Source organism: Zonotrichia albicollis, chromosome 3 (assembly GCF_047830755.1).
Source record: "Zonotrichia albicollis isolate bZonAlb1 chromosome 3, bZonAlb1.hap1, whole genome shotgun sequence".
Lineage (NCBI taxonomy): Eukaryota > Metazoa > Chordata > Aves > Passeriformes > Passerellidae > Zonotrichia > Zonotrichia albicollis.
In genome coordinates this window covers 14326755-14348670 of record NC_133821.1, presented here as the reverse complement: position 1 = coordinate 14348670, position 21916 = coordinate 14326755, and the positions used below count along the sequence as shown (strand labels likewise).

The 21916-nt window shown below is 55.6% G+C and overlaps 1 protein-coding gene across 1 annotated transcript; it reads right to left on the bottom strand.

Annotated features, from left to right (window-relative positions):
• Positions 1 to 1928: 1928 nt before the first annotated feature.
• Positions 1929 to 15990, bottom strand: SRF (serum response factor). The gene is made up of 7 exons (XM_074536790.1): positions 15402 to 15990; positions 13799 to 14065; positions 8631 to 8889; positions 6472 to 6591; positions 5605 to 5796; positions 5044 to 5120; positions 1929 to 4780 (listed from the first exon to the last, which is right to left on the bottom strand). The coding sequence occupies exons 1-7, from the start codon at positions 15843 to 15845 to the stop codon at positions 4685 to 4687; spliced, it is 1455 nt and encodes a 484-aa protein (XP_074392891.1). The 5' UTR covers positions 15846 to 15990; the 3' UTR covers positions 1929 to 4684.
• Positions 15991 to 21916: the final 5926 nt, after the last annotated feature.

Sequence of the window (21916 nt, the reverse complement as noted above, 5' to 3'; positions counted from 1 at the left end):
AAGATTGGAATATCTTCTGATTCCCCTGGCTGATGTTAGAAACAAGCTCAAATGGAAGTTGCAAGCTGAAGAAGGCATCAGCTGGAGTGAGCTGCTTTTTGGTAAGCTAGTAATGCTGTGCTGTGTGTTGGTACCATTTCTCTGGTGATTAATTGTGTTCGAGGGCTGTAGCAGGATGGGTGGCAGGAAGGCTAAAAGCATGTCAGCACTAATGTTATTACTGCAAATGCACCATTAATCAGGAATTACAGTGCAGCAATGTCAGGCCTCTGGCCCTGGGGTGGTTCCAGCCCTGCACCCACCCTCCATCCACCCTGCTGGCTTCAGTGGCTGCTGTGCTGGCTCCCGGCAGGTTTGGGGCTCTGAGACGCTGCCCTGTTCTCTGTGCTGCAGCAGAGCCAGCTGAAGCCAGCTGCACACAAGTTTGGCCTGTTTCCAGCTCCTTTCCAGCTCTGGTGTCACACTGATCTGAAATGTCCATACCATAAAATCTAAATTCTTATCCTGTGCCCATACTGCCCTTCCTTGGGGCGCAAGTTTCTATCAGTCTGATAAGATTTGTTTTAAATTACAAACAGCCATTAAAATCATCAGCTAACTAGATGAGAATTTGCTTTCTTATTTTTGATCCTGGAGCAACTTGTATGTGCCCAGCCTAATTTCTACCCTCACTACTAATGAAATGGATTAGACAATTTCCATGTTTTACAATAGCAATCAGCAATTAATCCAAACAGTATAATTGCAATTAATTATAGGCTGGATAAAACAGTGCAGTGCTGCATCAGTTTGTGGAGACCATCCTCCAAACCTGTGGGCACCAGTGGTGGATTGTAAAGGTTTGTGTTTCCTAGCCACACTCTTGATTTCTCCATTAGCACATGTGATCTCTGTTGGTGCTATTGATGCTTTCTTTCCAGATGCTCTTGAAATCTCTGTTTTCAATTATATGTCATTTTCCTTCCCTGTTCACTACCAAGACATCTTGTTTGTGACAAGGAGAGGTTTTCTGTGGTATTCACACAGCCTGCTTATGTCTTTGTTCTGATGGTCTCCACACCATGCTTAGTCTTTTATCCTAAAAGTAAAGCTCTGTACCTGTGGTATCTTGCTCCATGGTGTGTAAGTGACACACAGGTGTGCCCCTGTGCACAGGTGATTTGGGATTGCTGGTGCTGAGAGGATGTTTGTAGTGTTGAACCACGAGCCACAGCTGTAGGCACAGGGCTAAAAGCCATTTCAGCTGTCTTCTGCTCCTAAGCACTTTCTGTACAATCCTCTTCCCCCCTGAGGTATTTTCTCCAAACTGCACTTTTATCAGTGCTCAGCTTTCCTCACACTATACTGGCTCCAGAACCTGATGCTATAGAGGGGCCAGCAGCTGCATTTTCAGCTGGCATACTCTGGCCCAACAGCCCTGATGATTGCAATGAGCTCCTCTCCCTTTGGGTTTATTCACACACTTTTGGACACTTTTCTGAGCCTCCATGTGTCCTTGATCTGGCTTCTAAGCCCCTGCAGACTGATTTTGAATATTACCATATCTTCTCATAGCAGTTTCCTGCAGGGAATTTAAGTCTCCCTGTTCCTCCCTATTAACACCCATGAAGTAGGTAAATTCCCTGCAGAAATTCTTTTCCAAAATTCCCCATTCCTCCTCATTGCTGTTTTTTATTTCTCTTGACTGACACGATGCCCTGCCCACCAGGGACATTGTTCCAGAGCTTTCAGGAAAGAGCCCTCACAGCACTTCTGTCAAGCTCTGGCCCACACATTAGGCTGAGACTCCCAAGGATAAGTCCAGGTGGTCAGGAATAACCTGTGCAGGAATCAGTGGGGATAGAAACTTTTGTGAGGAGCCCCTCTTTTCCATGATCCCCCTTGGCTGTGCGTCACCCCCTCCCACAAAGCACAGTCAAGATCCCAAATCTGTGCACAAAATGATAACATTTATTGAAAGAGTAAATTTTTTTTTTAATACAAAAGAAAGCTCTGTACATAGTACTGTGATTACTTCCACATCCTTCCAGAAACACAACCCTGGAAACTGGAGGGGAAAAAAAAAATAATCCCACACACACTTATGCGTACACACACACACACACGCGCGCGCACACACACCCCTCAAACCAGTAAAATGAACTAAAAATGTCACCACACAATAAATGCCATTTCATCCCTGATACACAAGTGTTCTTACAAGTCTGCACTTAAATAAAATACACCATTAGCGTTTAACCAGCAGTTGCCTTTGGGGAGCCAGGGAGGGGATGCAGTCACACACCCTGTAGCAGCAGGGGCTCTCCTGCCCTTCTGGCCCAACAGCTCTGCTCCATAGTGCCAGCAGAAGCAAAGCAGAGCAAAGCCAGGCCACAGTGATGTGCTGGGGCAAAGGACAACGCAAACTCTGATCCCACACTTCTCCCTGGATGAACTCCTAGGTATCTATGTGGTTTTGGAAGCATCATGGAGCAGTTTTCCTACACCGAGCCATGGGACACGGCTCAGCACTCCCACATGCTCTGAGCTGCAGGGTTTGCATCACTCTTAGAGCAAGAATTCTAAGGGGAGGCAGCATGCAACATCACCCTCACCAGATGGGCCACTCCACTCCCCATGAGCCCTTCCCAGGCTGCTAACAGATCAAAGGCTGAAAGGCTCTTCTGGGAATTCTTAGCCCAGGGAGCTTGGAGGAGACCTGTCCCCATCTGTGCACTGCAGAATGGCTGCAGAGGGGGAAGTACAGCCCAGATTGTCACCCAGGAGTTCAGGAGATGCTGCCTGCACAGCAAGCAGGGAGAAAAGGGATTAGCCACTGCTGGTCACTTACCACAGGGAGGAGTGGGGACACCCATGTCCCTCAGGCAGTCACAAGCACCACTGCTCCGTGCCAAGAGCAGTGACAGAACAGCTGTAGGTCCCTGGACCAGAAGTGAACAGGGTGGTCAGCAGAAAACCCAGCCCACCTCTGGCTCCTGGGCACACTGCAAACTGCCTGCTTCTGAGGAATGGGTTTACCACTTCCAGAGACCACTGCTGGTCTTCACTTGACTTCTGCCCATTAAGCCCAAAAGTATGGGTATGAAGTCCTTGCTACAGTTAAGTAGGAAACAAGCATCCCACTCGGTTCAGCTTGATCCCTGGCACATGCTGGTGGATGGAGAGTGCAGCTTAAACGCTAATGCTGAGGGAACATGTCCAAGGTTACAATACAAACTCAAAAGCAAGGCCCCTTTCCTGCCTCCATGCCCGCCCACCCACCCCTCTCCCATCCCCCTGGTACAAACCCCATTAAAACTGTACAGGAGCCAAACTTTTATTCCTTAAAGAATTACATAAATACTGAGTTTAACACTTAGAAAAATAAAGTAATTTTCTTTTTTTCTTTTTTTTTTTTTCTCTCCAAGGCTTCTTTTGTCTTTTAACTTAAAAAAAAAAAAAAAAAGTTACAGTAGCTGCTTCTTCCCCTAAGGATTCAGCAGCTTCTCTCACTTGCTCACTCTTCCTCCAGGGACAGGGCTAGGTAGCAGAGCCATTCACAGCAATTCCCATGCAGGACCAAGCATGCCCCAGCCCTTCTCCCCCAGCCTTGCTGAGCCTCTACAGGCATCACAGCTGCTCCCCCACAGCCCAGGATGGCCTGCAGGTCACCCTGGTGCTCAGAGGAAGAGCCTGCCACCTGCCCAGCAGCTCAGTGCCCCACGGGCTCTTCCCTTTGACATTTGAGTTGTTTCTCCACCTTGCATCAGATACAGAAATTTAGAAAGCGCTGGCTGGAGCTGCAGGGGGATGTAGGACAGACCCAGCCACGTTCCCCTGGGTGTATGGAGTCCAGAAGCAGTGCGAGGGCTGAGAGTGCGGGGCTGAGCAGAGCACAGGGCCCCTGAGGAGCTCTCCAGGGCATCTTTGTGTTCCTGGGCATCTCTCTCACCACCTCACCTGTGCAAGGGCAGCCACCGGGGCAGGGCCAGTCAGGCTGTAAATGTGCCAGGCAGCCCAGCGAGGAGGCACTGAGGGCAGAGGGCTCACTGTAGTGCATACGAGGAGGACAGGGCCACGTGCCACCAGCTGCGTCCTGCCCTCTGGGGAGAGGGCATGCAGGCCCAGAGATGCACATGCAAGCTGGCCCTTCTCTCCTGTGCGGAGCCCAGGGTGAGTTGCTGCGGCCAGGACCTGTCACCCCCACAAAGGCACATTGCTGAGGCCAGCAGCACAGCCACAACCCACTCTGCTCCAAGCTGCACCTGCACCACGGCTCCGGGTCTAAAGCTGAGCCCCACGCAGAGTAAATACTCATGGGCGAGGTGACTCAGAGCACCCAGAAGGAGCCAGAGCCTCCAGCTGGGAATGGCCTGCAGTATTTATTTACAGTGCAGAGCGATCCTCCCCTCAAAAGACAAATTTCTTTGGCTGGCGTGAGACAAGCACAGCTATTGCAGCATCCAAATGCCCCAAGCCCTGCACGGCCCCAGCACGGCTCCACCCGGGGTGGCTCCTGCAGCCCCACGCGCATGCCTGTGTGTGTGGGGGTGGGTGAGTGCGTGTGTGTGTGTGCATGTGTGGATGAAGGAAACGTGAAAAGGCAACAATAAATAACTGGTGCAGTCTGTACGAGAAGGAGTTGCTGCCAGCCCCGACACTGGCATGACAAGCCAGAAAACAGAAGGCCGGCAGCAGAGGCCTCTCAGTCACTCTTGACGCTGTGTGAGGTGTCCAAGTTGACCACCTGCAGCTCCGTCAGGCTGCTGCCACTGCTGCTCTGCTGCCCGATGACAGCCATCTAGAGAGAGAAGGGAGGAGGAACCACTGGGGGACAGCACGCCCTGAGGCCGTGTGTGCCAGCAGCCAGGGGGCACTGTCCTTCCCGGGCACCCATCCAAGGAGGATGAGACTCCCTCACCCAAGGGTGGGCAGCACAGAGCGCATTCCCAGACCTGAGCACTGATCCTACCCAGCCAGGTCTGCCTGGACACACAAAGGATGTGCAGGCAGAAGAGCAAGAATAAGCCTTGCACACACCTGCAAGTACTACTCTGTGCCTACCTGGTGAAGCTGGACAGCTGAGACTGGGATCTGAACCGTGCCTGATGGGGCTGTCAGGAACACTTGGGGAACGCCACCTGCCACAGAGAGAAGCACAAATGACATTATCCCCTAAGAAGGGTTCCCCCATGGATCCTTTATCTGAGCTGTATGGAGTTACTCAATGACAAAGCTGCCTATCTGCACACATGGAGACATTCCAGAAGAAAGCATTTGGAAAACTAGTAAATGTGGCTGGGAGAAGCAGGCACAAGGCCTGAATCCAAGTCTTGCCTGTGTGGCTTCACGCTACTTTGCCCCTTCTCCAGAGCTTTCTGGCTCCCTGTGCTGCCTGCCTGCCCATCCCAGAAACCCTCACTCTCCTTTTTACCCATCAACAGCTCATGCAATCCTTTGCACAAGAGAACGGCAAGACCTAAAAACACACATCGAGCATTCCCCTTGCCAGGCCTTTGTGCGGCCACCAGCACTGCTGGGAAGAAAACCCTTTGTGATACAGCATAAATACACATGGGATGAGAAAAACCAGGGTGTCAGTGGCCTCTCAGGGAGCTGCCTTACCCTGATCCTGGACCTGTCCGTGGGACACCTGCATGGCCGAGGGCGCCTGCGGGAAAGCGTTGAGCACGGCGAGCCCGCCGTCGGCCAGGCCCGAGGTGGGCGCGTACATCACCGCGTGCGGGCTGGGGTACATCATGTGGCCGCCCACCGTGGTTGGCACCGACGACGTCATGATGGTCGCTGGGAGGGTCACTGCCAGCGGGACACAGCACACGTGAGCACACAAAGGAACCTGCAACACTCACCAGACTGCTCAGCACCAGCCCAGCCACCTGCTGGGGCACAGCTCATGGAGATACCCAGCTCTGTCTGCCACCCCAGAGATCAAGCAGAGCTCAAACCTCTCCTTTCATGAGTATGAAGGGGCAGGAAAACACAGTGGCCAAATATCCCAGGACTAAATTCAACTTGTATCTCAATTCCCCGATGAAACTTTAATAGAGCTGTTGAACTAGATTCAGCCTGCATCCAGGCACCTGAACTCAGATTCTGCTGACAAAGAGATGCCTTCTGCATAGACAGTCAAAGTCTCAAGCAGATGTGAGCCAATGCCTTGTGCTAAAGGCAATGCTGGCTCACTAAGAAACCCCCTGAGAACTCAGCAACCTGTTCCCAGCTCCATGCTGCAAGTGAGAGGAGATGATGTATCTGGAGAGGCTCTGAAATCCCCCGTAAGGTCCCCTATGCTACACAGGATACAGTGTAGCACAGGAGCTGGCAACAGGGATCCATACACCCGGGAAACTGTCAGCCCTGCATAGAGCTGGCCTGAAGAAGGAAACTGGCCAGGGAGCAGGCATGAGGCTGGTTGGTGTGAGGTGTTCCCAGCAGTGGTGAGGAAGGCCGACAGAAGGTGGTTATCAATACCTGTTCCGCTGGAAGAGGTCTGGGTAAGGTCAGTGCTGCTGTCACTAGAGGGAGACGTTTGCTGCGGGGCCTGGTGCACCTGGATTGCCTGGACTGGAACCTGCTGAGCCATGGTACCACCTGGGGAGAGAGAGGAGCCTGTCAGCCCATGGCTCCACAGGGATTCAGGCACTCTGGGCCATGTGAAAGCCCCCCAGTCCTTCTCTGGCTGCACACAGCTCCACAGCACCGCTCTGTGCTGCACTGGGGAAGGCTCAGCAGCAGTGTGTGGCAGAAACCAGAGACCAAAACCTGCTCTTTCCTGGCACGTGGGCCAAGAAGGGGTTAACTGGCCTACGAAGCTCCAAGAGTGAAGAAAAGGCCACAACAGCTTTTGCCCAACTCCCAACTCAAGAACATCTAGGATCCTCCTTGCCATTCCTGGTTCCACCAAGACACAGAACAGATGTTGGGAGGAGAGGGCCCAGCCTTTCCTCCCCAGAGAGGAGCCAGTTCTGCAAGGATCACTTTGCTGCAATAAGTGGAACCACAAGAGCCCAAATGCCCACACCAGCTGGGCTCTGCTGCCTTCACGCTCTGGAGCCCAGCTCCATCCTCCACACGGCACTCAGGGTGCAGCTCTCACCCCTCTTGTGACCTTAAGAACATTACAGAGGGATTAGAGAACAGCTGGTCTTATGGTGTGCATCCCAGAGCTGCAGGCACACAGCCTCTGCCCCAGACCATCCCTGCAAAGCACTTCAGATCCAGAAACACAGCTTGGCATATCAAGGTCTCCTAAGGCTGAGGTCCTGCCTCCAGAGGGAAGAGCAAGGGATGCCAGAGAGCAAGAATCACTGGCCAGCTTGCTCAGACTGGGCATTTCCCCACACATCACACCCCAGAGACACACATCAGTTAATTCTCCTCCTCCAGATCACAAGGGAAATCCAGTTCCCTTGAATGGGAGCCTGCTGTCTGCCCAGGCCTCCAGGAGCCTTAAAATTCCAAGAAAGCACAGGAGTTACCAGAGTCATGGACCTAGACACAAACAGGCAGGACATGAGAAATACTGTGTCACTCAGCACTGCTCCTCAGATGATGGATGCCACCACAAAGGAGAGCTCAGCCCTGCTCTGAAACTCCATCCAGGAACAGGCCCAGCCCAAGAACAAACACCTAGACAGCCTCAATCAGAACAAGAAGAAATTCCTACAAAGGACAGTGCACACAAGAGAGCAGAGCAGCATCATTACTCTGCTCTGGTTCTCCCCTAACCAATCCCCTGCACTGTGGTTCAGGGGCTGACTGCAGATACAAACACAGAAGCAAGGGCAGCTGCTCAGAGCCAAATGCCAGCACTCAATAAACAACCACTGGGCACCTCAGCCCCTGTACTACCCCTCCATCAGTGCTAGCAGCACAGCTCATCCTCAGCACAGCTGCACTAGGGACCTGCCTCTCCTGCCTTTGTTAGCCACAGGCCAAGCCCTGGGGCATGAGACTGAAAATCTGCTGCTTGCCTTGGTCTGCATCCCCCAGGATGCTGCTGCTGCTTATGTCAAGCATTTTCTGCCCTGTCTCCCCAGCCAGGGCTCCCTGTGCTCTGCCTCCCCTGAGCTCCCACAGTCAGGGGTCAGCTCTGTGGCCAGGCCCAGAGACTCCTCCATCTCCCCATCTCTAGCAAGAGCAGGAGGAGAAGTGAGTGCTGACCTGTCAGCAACACAATATGCCCTCCAGCTCTGGCAGGGATGTGGAAGACTGTCTGCTTACCCATGACCAGCTGGCCCTGCTGGCTGCAAAGAGCCAGGGAGTGCAGCTGTGAGTGAGTGAGAGGAATGGCAGGGGTCCCCAGAGAAAGGGAAGCACCTGCTGAAAGGAGGGAGAAAGAAAGACTTCATCATCACCAGCTTTTTTCACTCCCTCCAGGCTTCCTGGTGCTGCCCTGGGGTCCTGCTCAGCTCCCTGCCACCTCCCAGCAGCAAGGCCAGCTGGCAGCTCTCTAAAGAAACACTCACTACACGACCCTTCTCCAGCCACTGGGTTTGAGCACGGAATCACAGCCAGGCTCACCTTACAGCAGCAACCACTCTGCTTCCCTGCTGCCACTAGGAGAGAACAGCAGCACACTCCAGGTGCAGAGATGGATGAACACAGCCCTCAGTCCCCAAGGAACTGACCTGACATGAGGGTGAAGCCAGTGGGTATCGGCATGAGGCCCCCAGACGTCACTGCACTGGCTCCAGTAGTCTTCAGCACTGTCCCGTTGGCACTGGTGACGGCATTGGGGCTGATGCTGGCAGACACTGGCGCCAGGTAATTGGTGATGGGGAATGACGGGCCGCTGCTGACCTGCATGGAGGTCGAGGTGGTCGGGGCTGTCTGGATGGACGTTGTTCCCGGCAGGTTGGTGACAGTGAACGCGGGTTTCAGGGCATCCTGCAAAGGGAGACATTGTGACAGCTCGCACCAGCCCGTGAGACCAAACCAGGCTCTGCAGGTTGCATCATCCCCTTTCCAAACCATACCCCCCACAGCCTGCTGCCAGCACATGGAGCAGAGCCAGGGGAGCAGAGAAGAGCTGCTTGCACAAACATGAGGAGAGCTGGAGAGAGTTCCACATAAACTTTAGATGCTGGCCCAGGGCCACAGAGGTCCCCTGAGAGCCCTCCCTACAACACACCAGGGGACAAAGCAACCGTTCCAGTCCCCAGGAGTCCCCAAAATGTCTGAGAAGAGAATAGCCTCTTTTTGGCACACACCAGGCAAAAGCAGCCCTTGCAGGGACAAATATAAAGGCATAGAGTCTCCTGTCAGGAACACACACCACTTCCCTTAATGCAGGAAACACAAGACCAAGACTAAGCAGAGAACTGGCTCTTAAAAGCAGCCGTACACTGGAAGTGACGGGGGAGAGGTGACTAAAGGCAAACCTGGACACTAGGGAGGCCCAAACCCAGCCCTGACAGCAGCTTTGGCAGGCCCTTGGGAATGCCTCCACACATCTCCTGAAGCAGAGGCCAGGAGAACCTGACCACAGGAAGCACCTATGTGCCCACCCACTGGCAAGAGATGGGTGTGAGGCAAATGCTTCCAAAGGACCCCACATGTTCCCCACAGCCAGCATGGTGCTGCAAGGAGCGTCAGAGAACAGCACTGCCAGGGGAGCTGAGCACCAGGAAAGAGCTCTGTGCTGGGTCCACACTGGCCTGAGAGACCAGGCCAACACTGGCACCCCAGGTGTGGGAACGTGGTGGAATTCCACAAGAGTGGAATGTGTGTGCCAAGCTGCAGCAACACTTTTGTTTCCACAGCCACAAAGCATGTGGCTGGATGTGCCTTGGATCTGCAGGAACCAACCAAGCCCAGCATGACTCCTGCTGCCTCTGGCAGTCACACCTCACCCGACTTCCCTCCATCCCCCAACTCCCCTTTGGAATACCCAGAGTGCCCATGGCTCCTCTCCTGCCCTGCTCACCTGGCCAGGAGCACACTGAGAACACAGCACTTCACAGGAGCCCGTGTCACAGAGCACAGGCAGCCTGCTGTCCCCGTGCCCTGACACAGCTGCCAGCATGCCTGGCAAGAGTTAAGGCTGCCACACTCCCACCCCTCCCACTGCAGCTGGTGGGCCCAGCTCTCCCACGTGCTAAGCCTTGTTCCCAGCTTGTCAAGCTGCCAGGAGCAAGGAATTCACAGCTCAACCAACAGCTAAAAAAGGGAAGGCAGCCCATTTTGGACAGGGGGATCCAATCCCAGGCACTCAGTCGTGCCCCAGGGAGGGAGGAGAGCAACACCCCTCTGCCTTGGCACCACAGTCCCTGAAGTCCAAATTAGCAGAGGCACGTGATAACAGAGCAGAGCCCAGCAGAGGCACTTTCCATTAGCTCAACCACAAACTCCTGCCATCCCACATGGGACATGGGAGGCTCTGGGTGCCCTCCCCACGTGGGTGACAGGGCAGAGCTCCCCCAGCCCACTAGGGAGCCAGAGCAGAGTTGGGCTGGACAGGCGCTCCCAGTTGGAAAAGCCAGGGCTGCTCATGCCCACTATAGCTCTAGAGTAGTATACCCATGAGATATAACCCATGAGATAAAACCCCCAGCCAGGCAGGGCACTTAGCACCCAGTCACACTCCAGACTCCCAGGCCTGGAGAAGGCATCCCAGAAAGTTCACAGCTCTCAGCTCAGAGAGATTCTCAGGGCTTGTAGAAGCACAAGGGCAAATCTCAGTACAAAACAGAGATTGGGAGAGAGGATGTGGCAACAGACTTGAATCATGCACAGCTCATCCCTGCCCTCCCTGTTCTGACCCTGTTGAGACTCAGATTCCGCCCATCTTTATTGGGCTGCAGCAACAGGTCCCAAAACAGAGAGAGCTGGGAGAGACTTTGGGATTGGACACCCACTGTCATCTCCTCATGACTCTCAGTGATCCCCTGGGCACCCTGGCTCTTCTCAGCACCCTGCAAAGCCCAGACCACATACATGAGACAAGTCATGGGTCACTTCAGCAGACATTACCCAAGGGGCCATGGACAGCAGCCCTGAAAGTTCTTCCCTTCCTGATCCAGCTGCACATCCATTCCAGCTCAGGGCAAACCTCAGTGTCTGCAGAAGCAGCACACAGCAGAGGTGCAGCACAGACCCTCACCACTGCTTTGCAGCATGAGGAGGTCACAGGGCACAGACCAGGCCAGCTGATGCCCATCCTGGGTCACAGGAGGGTCTTGGGGACAGAAATGATCCCCCTCCACAGCTTTTAGGGACTGCCTGAGGCAATGCTGTTCAGCATGGCCCAGACACCCAGACAGAATTATTACACAGGTGTAGCAGGACAAGCGTCAGAGGGATATGGGAAATCCCAATCTGGTTTCCAACACCTGGCCTGTGTTCCAGATGTAGAAAGTCCCACGTTTTCCCATTCCAGAGAGATAACCAGATCAGGGCTACTCCCCATGCTCTCAGCCCAATCTAGAGCCTCTGAGCTCCTTCCAAAATATCCTTCCCCACACAAGCACACAGGTATCACCTTGAGGATACAGCTACTGTCTCAAAAGTACAGCAAGCCCCAGTCCCAGCAGCACAGCAGGGAGTGTGGGTCTGGCACAGCAGGAGGATTTCAGAGCTGCTGCTGGTGTAGCACAGAGGAATAACCAGCAGGTTGCTGACTGCAGGTGACAGCCTGGCCGTGTTGTTCTCCCCACTCTGCTGCAGCACTGAACACAAGCAGGCTTTGTCCATACAGAGATCTGAGAATCAGAGTTCTCACAAGGCCAGGGTGTCTTTTGGAGCATCCCATGTGGCTGCACCTGACAGTCCAGGCACCAAATCTCCTGCCACCTCCTCCAGTGAGGCACCTGCAACCCAGCCATGTACACCACTCACCCATCAGCAAGCCCCAGCCACCCAGCATGGCCCATCCACAGGCTCCTTTCATCCTCACAAGACTTCTTGGTCCATCTGAACTGAGCTGGTCTCTGCCCAGCCACCAACCAGGCTTCCAGGCCTGCAGACAGGACAGCCCTTGTCCCCAGCCCCAGGGCTTGCCATGACAGGAGCTCTCAGCCAGCCAGGGGTGGATTTATTCAGAATGTCAAGCAGAAGACAGGGCCATAGGGCTCCTCCAGCCTCTCATCAAATGCTGGCTGTGGCCACCAGGAGCCCCACACTGAGCACTGGCACTGGGATGGAGCTTTCAGGGTTGCATCACACACTGAGAATAGAGAAGTTGTGTTAAGAAGGTCTCTGCAGAGTAACTGCACCCCAAGGGCACAGTTCCCTTGGGGCCAACTAGCAGTGCTTCCAGGAAGAGTACAAAGGGATTGAATGTGGTCAAGTCTCATGCCAAGGCCAGGTAATTTGTCTCATTACGAAATGCCCACAGGACTTGTCTTTTCATCCAGGAGAAGCCCAGGAGGCACAAGTCCTTACAAACACAGGCTGCACAAATGAGAGCTCACTGCTGTTAGAAGGCTTCTTTGCCTGCTGGATAGGGCTGGCACAGCTTACAGCAGCAACCAGAGGCATGACAGACTGGGACAGCCAGGACTGCTGCTGGGACCCCATCAGCAGGGGCCATTCTCAAGGACTGTTAAGGGCTGCAGCACAGAGACTCCAGCCACCCTCTGGCCCACCACAGCTCCTCTGCCTGCAGGGACCTCTGGGGCTGCTGATGCTTCTCAGGGCTCAGCAGCAGCTGAGCTTTTGCTTGGTGCAGCACTGCACACATGTGGGGCACACTGAGGAATGGGGGTACCCAGCAGCACCATGATCAGAGCTGTTTGCTGTCACAAAAACAGGCAGCTGAATACCCCAGCAGCCCCAGACATGCTGGGCACATCTCAGTGCTGCACCTTTGCAATTACAGCAGAGAGGTCTCCAGGTGCTGTCTGCTTAATGTCTAGAGGCTACTGCATGACAACAATGTGGCTTGAGCAGGGACAGCTGGAGAGCTCCTAGGACAAGGCCAATGGAAGGACACTTTTGCAGCAAACCTGGTACCCATGACACCAGCACAGACACAGCAGGGCCGTTCTAATTCCCAGCACCCAGCAGAACTGCACACAGGCCTGGGAAGCTGTGGCAGAGCCCCAAATTCAGCACGGCATCCCAGTCTTGCACCACAAACCTCCCTGCCTCCCATCTCCAAGCACCTGTGGATCTGAGCACCAGCCTGCAAAGGAAGCAGCAGGGATGTGGGACACAGCTCAGAGGAACAGTGCCAGGGAGTGCAGGGACAAGACAGGGCCCTTCCAGCACAAAAGCTGACTCTGCCCAACCGTGCACCCACAGCCAGGCCACCCTGGGCAAAAGGCCACAAGTAACACAGGCAGGCAGGGGCCAGCGTCTGCAGGGACAACAGGCAGGGAGCAGAAATGGTCTGTCCAGCCAAATGTTTCCATTCCCCATGTCCTCCCTGCCCCCTTCCAAAACAGCACCAAAGCAAGAGACAGCTGCAGCTTATAAGGAATGTGAGGGGCCCTGCCAGGGACTCTGGCGAGGGAAACCAGGCCTTATAAGGCCATGGAGGCAGAATCAAATTTTTATCAATGAGTGTGAGAGCATGGAGACGCCTGGGGAGAGATAACAGTGCTGAAAGCTGGCCAGGGGGGTGGGATGGGCCAGTGGGGAGCCACGCTACAAGGACCAGGACCAGGATACCTGCCACCCACTCCCCTCCCTCTCTCAATCACCGCCACTATCAGCCGAGGAGCCAGCCAGCCCTGAGATGACACAACACAAGCTCGCTGCAGTGGCAGCGAAAGGGGACTCATCCTCAGCTCCCCACGGGGATGATGAGGGCTCCCACACAGCCCAGGCCTCCCTGGGTGCCCAGCAGCATTACCTTGGTCTCCCCGCTGCTGTCCGACTCGGACACCTGGTAGGTGAGGTCCGTCTCCTCAAAACCAGTGGCACTCATGCGCTGGTCAGTGGTGGGGTCCGAGCGCGGCGGCGAGTCCGGGGAGTTGAGGCACGTCTGGATCAGCGCCTTCCCCGTCTCGCTGGTGATCATGGGCTGCAGCTTCCGCGTGGCAAACGTGTACACATGGCCCGTCTCGCTGGCCACCAGCAGCAGGACTTGAGTGCCAGTCAGCGTGGAGAGCTCATAGGCCTGCCAGAGGGACAAGGGAAGAACAGGGAGTCACGGGTGACAGGGACAACACACGGTGCAGGACAAGAGTCCCTGCATGTTCCCACAATGCCTCTCCTTCTCTTCGCACCAGCTTCAGCTCCCTGCCACCCCAGAGGAGCTGCCGGCCTCTAAAACCAACCCAGGACTGGCTCCCCACAGGCTGAACTGCCCCATGCTGTGTTCCCATCCCCTTTAGTACACACACCCTTAAGGGATGTGCCTGCCAAGAGGCCGTGGGTAGAGTGGTCCCCTCAGTGCAGTAGTCTGACAACATGGGGACACGGGATTGTCTCCATTCTGGAAATCCCACTGGCTTCTCCACACACATCTGGACACCTCCCTCACCTCACCTTCAGTGATGTTACTTGGCACACATCTCTGCTACCTCATTCCCCTCACCAACACCCCATCCAAGCTCCGACCCAGATTTCCTTCTCAGGCTCCAGACCTCTGAGCACAGCTGCACCCAAGCATTCCTGCAGTGAGGCCACCATGCCCCAGGTGAGGAATACCTGTGCACTAGGAAGTGCACTCTTCACATGCCACCACTGCACACCCAGTGGCCTCACAAAAGCTTCTACAGAGAGGATTGCCTCATTCCATGCCCCGCGGTCCCGGACCTCCAGGATGTGCCCAGCAGTACCTCACACCCATTCCCACCTTCCTAGCGTGCAGGATGCCCAGCTGAGCTGCCATGCAGCACTACCCAGTTGTTCAGAAGATGCTATGAGCACCACCAGGGATGCAGATCAGCCAGCAGCATCCAAAATCCCCCAAGTTTCTAATCTGTCTTTGCACACCAGGAACCACAGACAGCACTCCGGACCGGCCAAGACGTGGCGTCGGTCCCTTCCGCGGCCGAAGCAGCCGGTCCTACCGGGGGCACGGCAGTCCAGCTGTGCCACCAAACACTCGGTGTTTTGGTGGCGGCTCCCAGCGAGGGGCCCCGAGGGCACCGGTCGGTACAGGCTGGACGCTGCACCGGGATGGGCCTCCCGAGACACATCACACGCCTGGCGACCGCCAAGCACACCGGCATCCCGCGGCCCCGGAGGCTCCCGCTCCCGGCTCCGTGCCCGAGCTCCGCCGGGGGCTCCCGCGCAGCCCCCCGGAAAGGGCTGGTGACGGGCCGCCCCCCCGGTCCCGCCCGCGGTACGGGGAAGCCGCCGTCGTTTCCGGGCACGGCCCGCCGGCCTGCTCGGCGCTCGGACCGGGCTGGGAGTGCCGCGGACAGGTGGGTGCCGGCCGGCATCCCCGCCCGGGCCGGACCGGACCGTCCCGCCCCCCCGCACCGGCCGGAGTCGCGGGGCCGCACCTTCTTCATGATGCCGGTCTTCCTCTTGCTGAAGGTGGTGTAGCGCCGCAGCTTGTTGTCGATGAACTCCATCTTGATCTTCACCCGGCCTCGCGTCTTCTTCCCGGGCTTGGCGCCGCTCACGGCCCCGCCGCCCCCGCCGCCGCTGTAGGCGGCCGCCGCCGCCGCTCCCGCCGCGGGCCCCGCCGCCGCTGCCGCCGCCGCCGCCTCGGCCAGGCCACGCTTCACGCCGCGCCGCTCGCCGCCCAGCTCCTCCTCCTCGGCCGACTCCGAGTCGCCCTCGCTGCCGCTGTACAGCGCCTCCCGCTTCAGGCAGCCCCCGGGCGCCCCCGCCGCCGCCCCGCCGCCGTTCGCCCCACGCGGCACCGGCGACCGGCCCAGTCCCGAGCCGCGGGCCAGCGCGGCGGCGGCGCCGTTCCCGGCCCCGGCCTGGCTCGGCAACATCGCGGCGGCGAGCGCGGGTCGGGTCGGGCCGGGTCAGGCCGGCCCCGCCATGTCCCCGCCGCGCTCCGCGCTCACGGCCCCGCTCCGCCGCCGCCCCCGCCGCGCCGCGCCGCCCCCATATAAAGCGATACAATGTTGCCTTTTATGGCGAAGGCGCTCCTTATATGGGGCGAGACGGCGCCCCGTCGGGAGGCGCCGTCCCATTGGCTGGCAGCCGCCGAGCGGCGGCGCCCATTGGCCGCCGGTTGGCGTTTGATTTGCATACGGTCGGACCGTGCTCGCGTCACGCCCGGGTTGGAACACGCAGGGCGGCTCTTAAAGGGACCGCGCCGCCGGGGGCAGCGGGGCGCTCGGGCCGGAGCGGGGACCGCGAACGAGAGCGGTGACGGCCCCGGTGCCAGCCCTGCCCCGGGCCCCTTCCCGCCGCCAGCTCCCGGCACGGTCCTCGCAGGAGACACAGCACGTGTCTCAAAGATTGCGTGCCTCACCATCGTCGGGATCCATCCAGGCGGGAGTGGCTCTGCCACCGCGCCCGGCTCCCAGCGATGCCACCAGCGATGCCACCAGCAGTGCTCCAGGAGCTCCGCAGCCCGGCTGTTGTCACAGCTTGCAAAGGACAACGTCCCGTCCATTTGTGTCCGGTGGCTGCCGAGGCACCGAGAGGGCGTGGGTGCCCAGGGGTGTGCAGGGCACAGGAGTGGAGCAGATATGTCCAAAACACACATTGCTGAAGCACAGGCTGATCGCTAGCGAGCAGGAAAAAGATGTCCCGTGTAAGAGGATGGGCCGCAGGTCCCTTCAAACCCGCAGGGGGTGAGGCTGTGGTTCCGCACCGCGGCCATCCATGGGTGGGACAGACCACCTGTGCAGGGGGCAAGGGGCTGTCACACCCTGGGTCATGCCCTGCAGATGCTCCAAGCACCTAGCACAGGTCACATCCTCCGTGCACGTGTGACCCTGGAGCTCCAGAGCAGAGGGACAGGCCACAAAGGACAGCTGTGGAAGGCACACTGCACATAGGGCAGCAAAGGTGCGAGAAGGATGGCACAGCTCCAGAGCCCAAAGCTGTGAGGACAGACAGAGACTTCTTAGTTGAGACAAGGGGGTCTCCCACACACTGTCCTACAAACAGGAGCTGCAACCCAGGGCAAGGCCCCACCTTTGGCAACAGTGGTCTGGCCAAAGAGCCATTTTGTCTCCTGGAGCTCTGCAGCACCCATGGAGCGCTCTGCAGCTCGCACAGGCCCTTTCCATATCTGCCTCATCCCTCAGAGGACACGCACGCCCAGCACCAGCCCTCACAGCTGTCCCCCACAGCCAGGGCCAAGCTCCTACAGAGCAAGGGAGTAACTGCAAACCCCAACACCCCCCTGCCTGCCACCGCCGCCTCCCCCTCCTCCCGCCAGCCATGCTCCTCCAGTGAGCACACATGCCATTTATAGCTCCCAGCAGGGCTGCTGGAACTCACATGCCTCCCATCACATGCCCTGGCCACCCTCCCCTCGAGCTGAGCACAAACTACACCTGGCACAGGTGAGACCGAGGCCTGGCCGTGTCCTGCCGGGCTGGGGAAGGGTCAGCAGGACCCTCAGCCGGGCTGGGGACACCACTTTGGCTGGGGACAATGAGCACATGGATCCGATGGCCTCAGCCAGCGCGGTCTGCCTGCTCAGCACGAGTGTGCAGTCACTGCAGGTAGCAAGATTTGGTTTCCTCTTGCTCATGGGAGAGCTACACACTCCTTTCCTCCTGCTCTTCCCTGGGCCTTCCAATTGCAAGGCCTTTTGCTCCCAAGCTGCAGGAGTGTCTACACAGACAAAAGGTGAGACCTGGCTCCTTCTGGGCTGGCTCATCCCTCCTGCTCCAGTCCTTTCCTTCCCAAGCCTCATCCTGTGGATGCTGTCTCCAAGATGCCTGTCCTTGTGCTCTGAACAGGCCCAGAGCTTCAGCCTGGCCCAGTTTCCTGGCATGCCAATCTCCCACCAAGGCACCAGACCCAGGCTGGAGAGCCAAGCCCTGTTCCCAGGCCACCATCACAGGACATAAGTCACCAGCAGGTCTTCCCTTGGCCAAACCGGCAGCCACTGACAACTGGAAGCAGCTTAAAGCAAGTTCCCAGCCTTCAGGGATTGTCTTATTTACAGCCCCCACATCATAAAATTCCCATTTCTAGCCCTGTTTAAACACAGCTTTAGGGCACAGCACTTGACAGTATGCTTAAAAGTCTCTTAAAATTCCCCCAAAATTCCCTCCAGACAAGCTGCCTGACAACTCCACAGGAGCACAGATCCTGCTGCCATCATGACCCCAGCCCTCTACATCTCCTTTTCAATCCTATCTGGGCCATTGCAACAAGTGCTTCATCCTTTTCTAGCTCTTCATCCATACTCCAGCAGGGTGCTGGGGATGTGACAGTTTCCATCCTGTTCCTGATCTTCCTGCTATTGGTACTCCAGCTGCTTTTTCTGACCACTACTCAGTACACTTAGCTGCTCTTTTTTTAACAGCCAGATCTCTTCTATGAGCAGTAACAACTTTGAACAGAGGTACTAGGTAAAACTAGGTTATGGCCTTTCTTTTTTTTTTTTTTTTTTTTTTTTTTTTTTTGTGGCCAACAGACAGGTGCAGGAATGGGGCTGCTCCCTGAGGGGTGACCCCACGTCCTCATGAACAGGTATAATAAACCCACAGTGCCTGAGCAGAGCAGCAAAAGGTGTTGGCATCAGGGGCCATTCACAGAGCAAGCCATGGAGTAAATCCAGCATCCACTTGGTTGTGAGATAGAGCCAAATCCTGACTGGATAATAAGGCAGCAACACATGCCTAGAAGACAGGGCTAGAGGGACAGCAACACCTACAAGCTTGCCTAAAACAAACCCGAAAGCACAGGCTTGAGCTTAAATGCAGCTCAGGGGTGTGGGGGAGCCCCAGGTGAGGCTGCTTAGGACAATTAAGGCCCATGAGTTTCCACACAGCTGCAGCAGAGCCACAGGGCAGCAGAGGAAATCAGAGCAAACCAGGTAGCCCTTCCTCAAGCTGCACAGCACTCATGGACCAGGGTGCTCAAAGGTTGCAGGGGGGATTTGGATAACTTCAGGGCAAGAGAAAACACCAGGGACTTCCTGCTGGAACTGTCTGCTTTAGGGAGTTGTTCATTGGGAGTCACATCTGCTTGCTGCTCTCTTACACAGTCTAGCAAATGTTCCATTTTTGTCACAGCTGGTGGCTCTCTGCGTGGACCTGGGCTCTGATGGAGCCGTGTGGTTCTTTCTGGCCCTGCATCACCCACACACTCCTCTGCAAGGTGTTCCTTCAGCTTGGGCTGAGGCAATTGGATCCCACCTCTTGTCCACTGCCAAGGTGCTCTGCTTCTCCTGCAGGAACTGATTCCCTGCCCTGTTCCACCACTTTTAGCTGGGACTGCATTTGCTCAGCTTGCTGTTTCCAATTACTTTGGCCAACATCTCTCCCCTCCCCAACGATACAGAATTTTTTCATTACGTCACTCCCAAAAATACACAATCCCAGCCCCCATCATTCTGCACTGTTTGGGTCTGGAGCTTGTCCTAGCTTTGGTGACTTTCCATTTGGGTGCTTCCCTGTAGTCACCAGGTCCTGTCTGCATGGCAAACAGCTGTGGAGCCTCCAGGATGTGTCGGGACAAAGCAGAGCCCCCAGTCCTGATGCTGCTCACAGAACCAGCTCACTGCAGCCATGCTGTACCCTCCCACCACGTGAGATGCCAGAACAAGGGTGGTACCCCCAAAATCCTTGGCATCTCTGGTCTCTAACCATGGCAAGGCTGAGATTCTGCTTGGCTAGGCCACCACAAGTGGCTTGGCTGCAGGAATCAGCCCCACAGAGTGCAGTGCTCCTACCTGGAAGGACAGCAGACAAGAAAGTCCACAGGAATGGAATGGGTGTGAGAAGTGGAACAAAAGGACATCAAACAACAGCAAATGCAAGAGACAGGTCACTGGCAAGTTGTAGAGCACATAAGCAGCAGTGGCACAACACTCACACTTCAGAAGGGTTGCACACACACTGGGGGAGCAACAAGAGGGACATGAGGCTGAAAGGAGTAGAAGGAAAGGCACATCCTGATCCCTCTGTCCCCAACAGGCACAGTGCCACCAGTCCCACACTGTCATGGAGGCAGCCAGAGGTCAGGGTGGCAGTCACCTGCTGCCAAGCCTACCACACCAGGGAGCGCCAGGTCCAGCAAACCAGACCTGCTGTCCTTCTCTAGAGAGGGGCCCAACACCCAGCCACTGCCACAGCTTAGCTTGCCAAGAGATCTTTGCTTGGGGAGAGTCCACATCTCCACCTGCAAGTATTGGAAAAGGGACAAACACCTTTGATAACTGGCAGAGCAGCTGCCAGCACACTTGCTTGCACCCAGTTTCCAAGCCTGGACCAAATGTGAGCTCAGGGCCAGCTAGCATATTTCAAGAAATGAGCACCTTCCCCCCTCCAATATCTCCATAACCTCTTTGGGTAGCAGAGATGGGAAGAGGATCCTGTACATACCTGGTCCATCCCTGATTAAAGCAGAGCCAACTATGGGTAGTTCAGGACTTCTCTGGTCCAGCACTGGGCATCTCTGATGATGATGATGATGGTGATGCCACAGCTTCTCTGGGACTCAGACCTTTATCACCCTTGAGGGGAAGCATTTCCCCTAATACCAGGATGAATGTCCCTTGTGCAGCTTGTGCCCACTGCCCCCAGTTCAGCCCCACCAGGGCTCCTGCCAGACTCAGATCCGTCTGTATAACCCCCAAGCCAGGGCTGTGCAGCCAAGTGCAGCTGCTGGTGCCTCACTGTGGCTCCAAGGGACAAACCCATGTTGGCCTGGATCAGGTTCATGCTGTGGGATTGGGGCTTCTTGTACACCACGTGCACACCTTGCCCTTCCTGAGGAGACTGCCAGGACCCTGCCATTGTTCAGAGGAGAGGGCTGCAGACCACATGTGACAGAATATCCCCCAGGGTCCCCATCCAGGCCTGGCCCTGCCAGCATCCTGCAAAAGCTGGAAATCTCCTGTACAAACCCACAACCCACCGTGGGCTGTGGAACAGCCAGAGGTGGGTGCACAAACCCAATCAATACCAGAAGTGGGGTCAGCCAACCAACCTTAGGGAGAATGCCTGATGTCAAAGGACAAAATGGAAAAAAATATCTTGTTTAATTTGAAATGGAATAAAACAATATGTGCATTTTGTGGCAACCTTAATGTTTCATGGTGACCTAAAAAAATTTGTTTAAAAGGGCGACAGGTTAGGAATTCATACACAAAAAATCAACATCAAAAGTAAAATCCTTTAAGTGGGAAAGCAGAAGATAAATCTGCTCCCATTGGCTTCTCTGAATCTATGAATGCACAGTGGTTTCTTTAGTCACTGTGGTGTTTCAGCCAGTGGCAGAAAGTGATAAAGAATTGTGGGCTGTAATTTAATAAACTCCGTCATCCTGCAAGGGTGTGTCTAAACTACTTCAGTAGAAAAAGCCCTGAAGCTGGAAATGCTGCAAGAACTGTGTAGATGTTTTCAGAGTCACTTTTTTTACCATGTTGCCCAAAATTATGATGCAAAGCCTTGTCCTGTTTAAGTATGCAGGCATCTTCCTTAAGCATAAAGAGGGGCTAGACAAACAAGCTTCCTGAATAATACAGGTTTAATTAGAGTACCAAGAAAAAGATTAGGCAGGTTTCACTTCAGAGATGTGAAAAAGGCATGTGAATGAATACCAGTTACGGTGGGCATTTGGGCTAAGGCCAGCTATCCACAACAACCATGAGTGGTTGTTTGCCTGGAGTTTTGAGAGGGACATTTTCTCTTGGAGAGCAACTCATGACTGCCCAGAGAGACAGCAAGTGCTGAGGCAAAGTGCTCCCTTCAAGGCACACAGGGCTGGGAGCAGCATCTCAGATTCACCTGAGCAGGGGGCAAAGGGGTTAAACACAGCAGAAAGATGCCTGATGAATGAGGCCCAAACCCTTCCCAGGAGCCATGTGGAGGAAACCACTATCTGACAGCAGCGTTTTACAAAGACAAAAAAACAAAACAAA

Bases quoted from the DNA above. Each gene is read 5' to 3' on its own strand.
- SRF (XM_074536790.1), bottom strand. From the start codon at position 15,845: ATGTTGCCGAGCCAGGCCGGGGCCGGGAACGGCGCCGCCGCCGCGCTG. The intron at 14,066-15,401 runs GTGCGGCCCCGC...TCCCTCTGGCAG, and splicing joins AGACCGGCATCATGAAGAAG to GCCTATGAGCTCTCCACGCT. The intron at 8,890-13,798 runs GTAATGCTGCTG...CTCCCTTTGCAG, and splicing joins ACAGCAGCGGGGAGACCAAG to GATGCCCTGAAACCCGCGTT.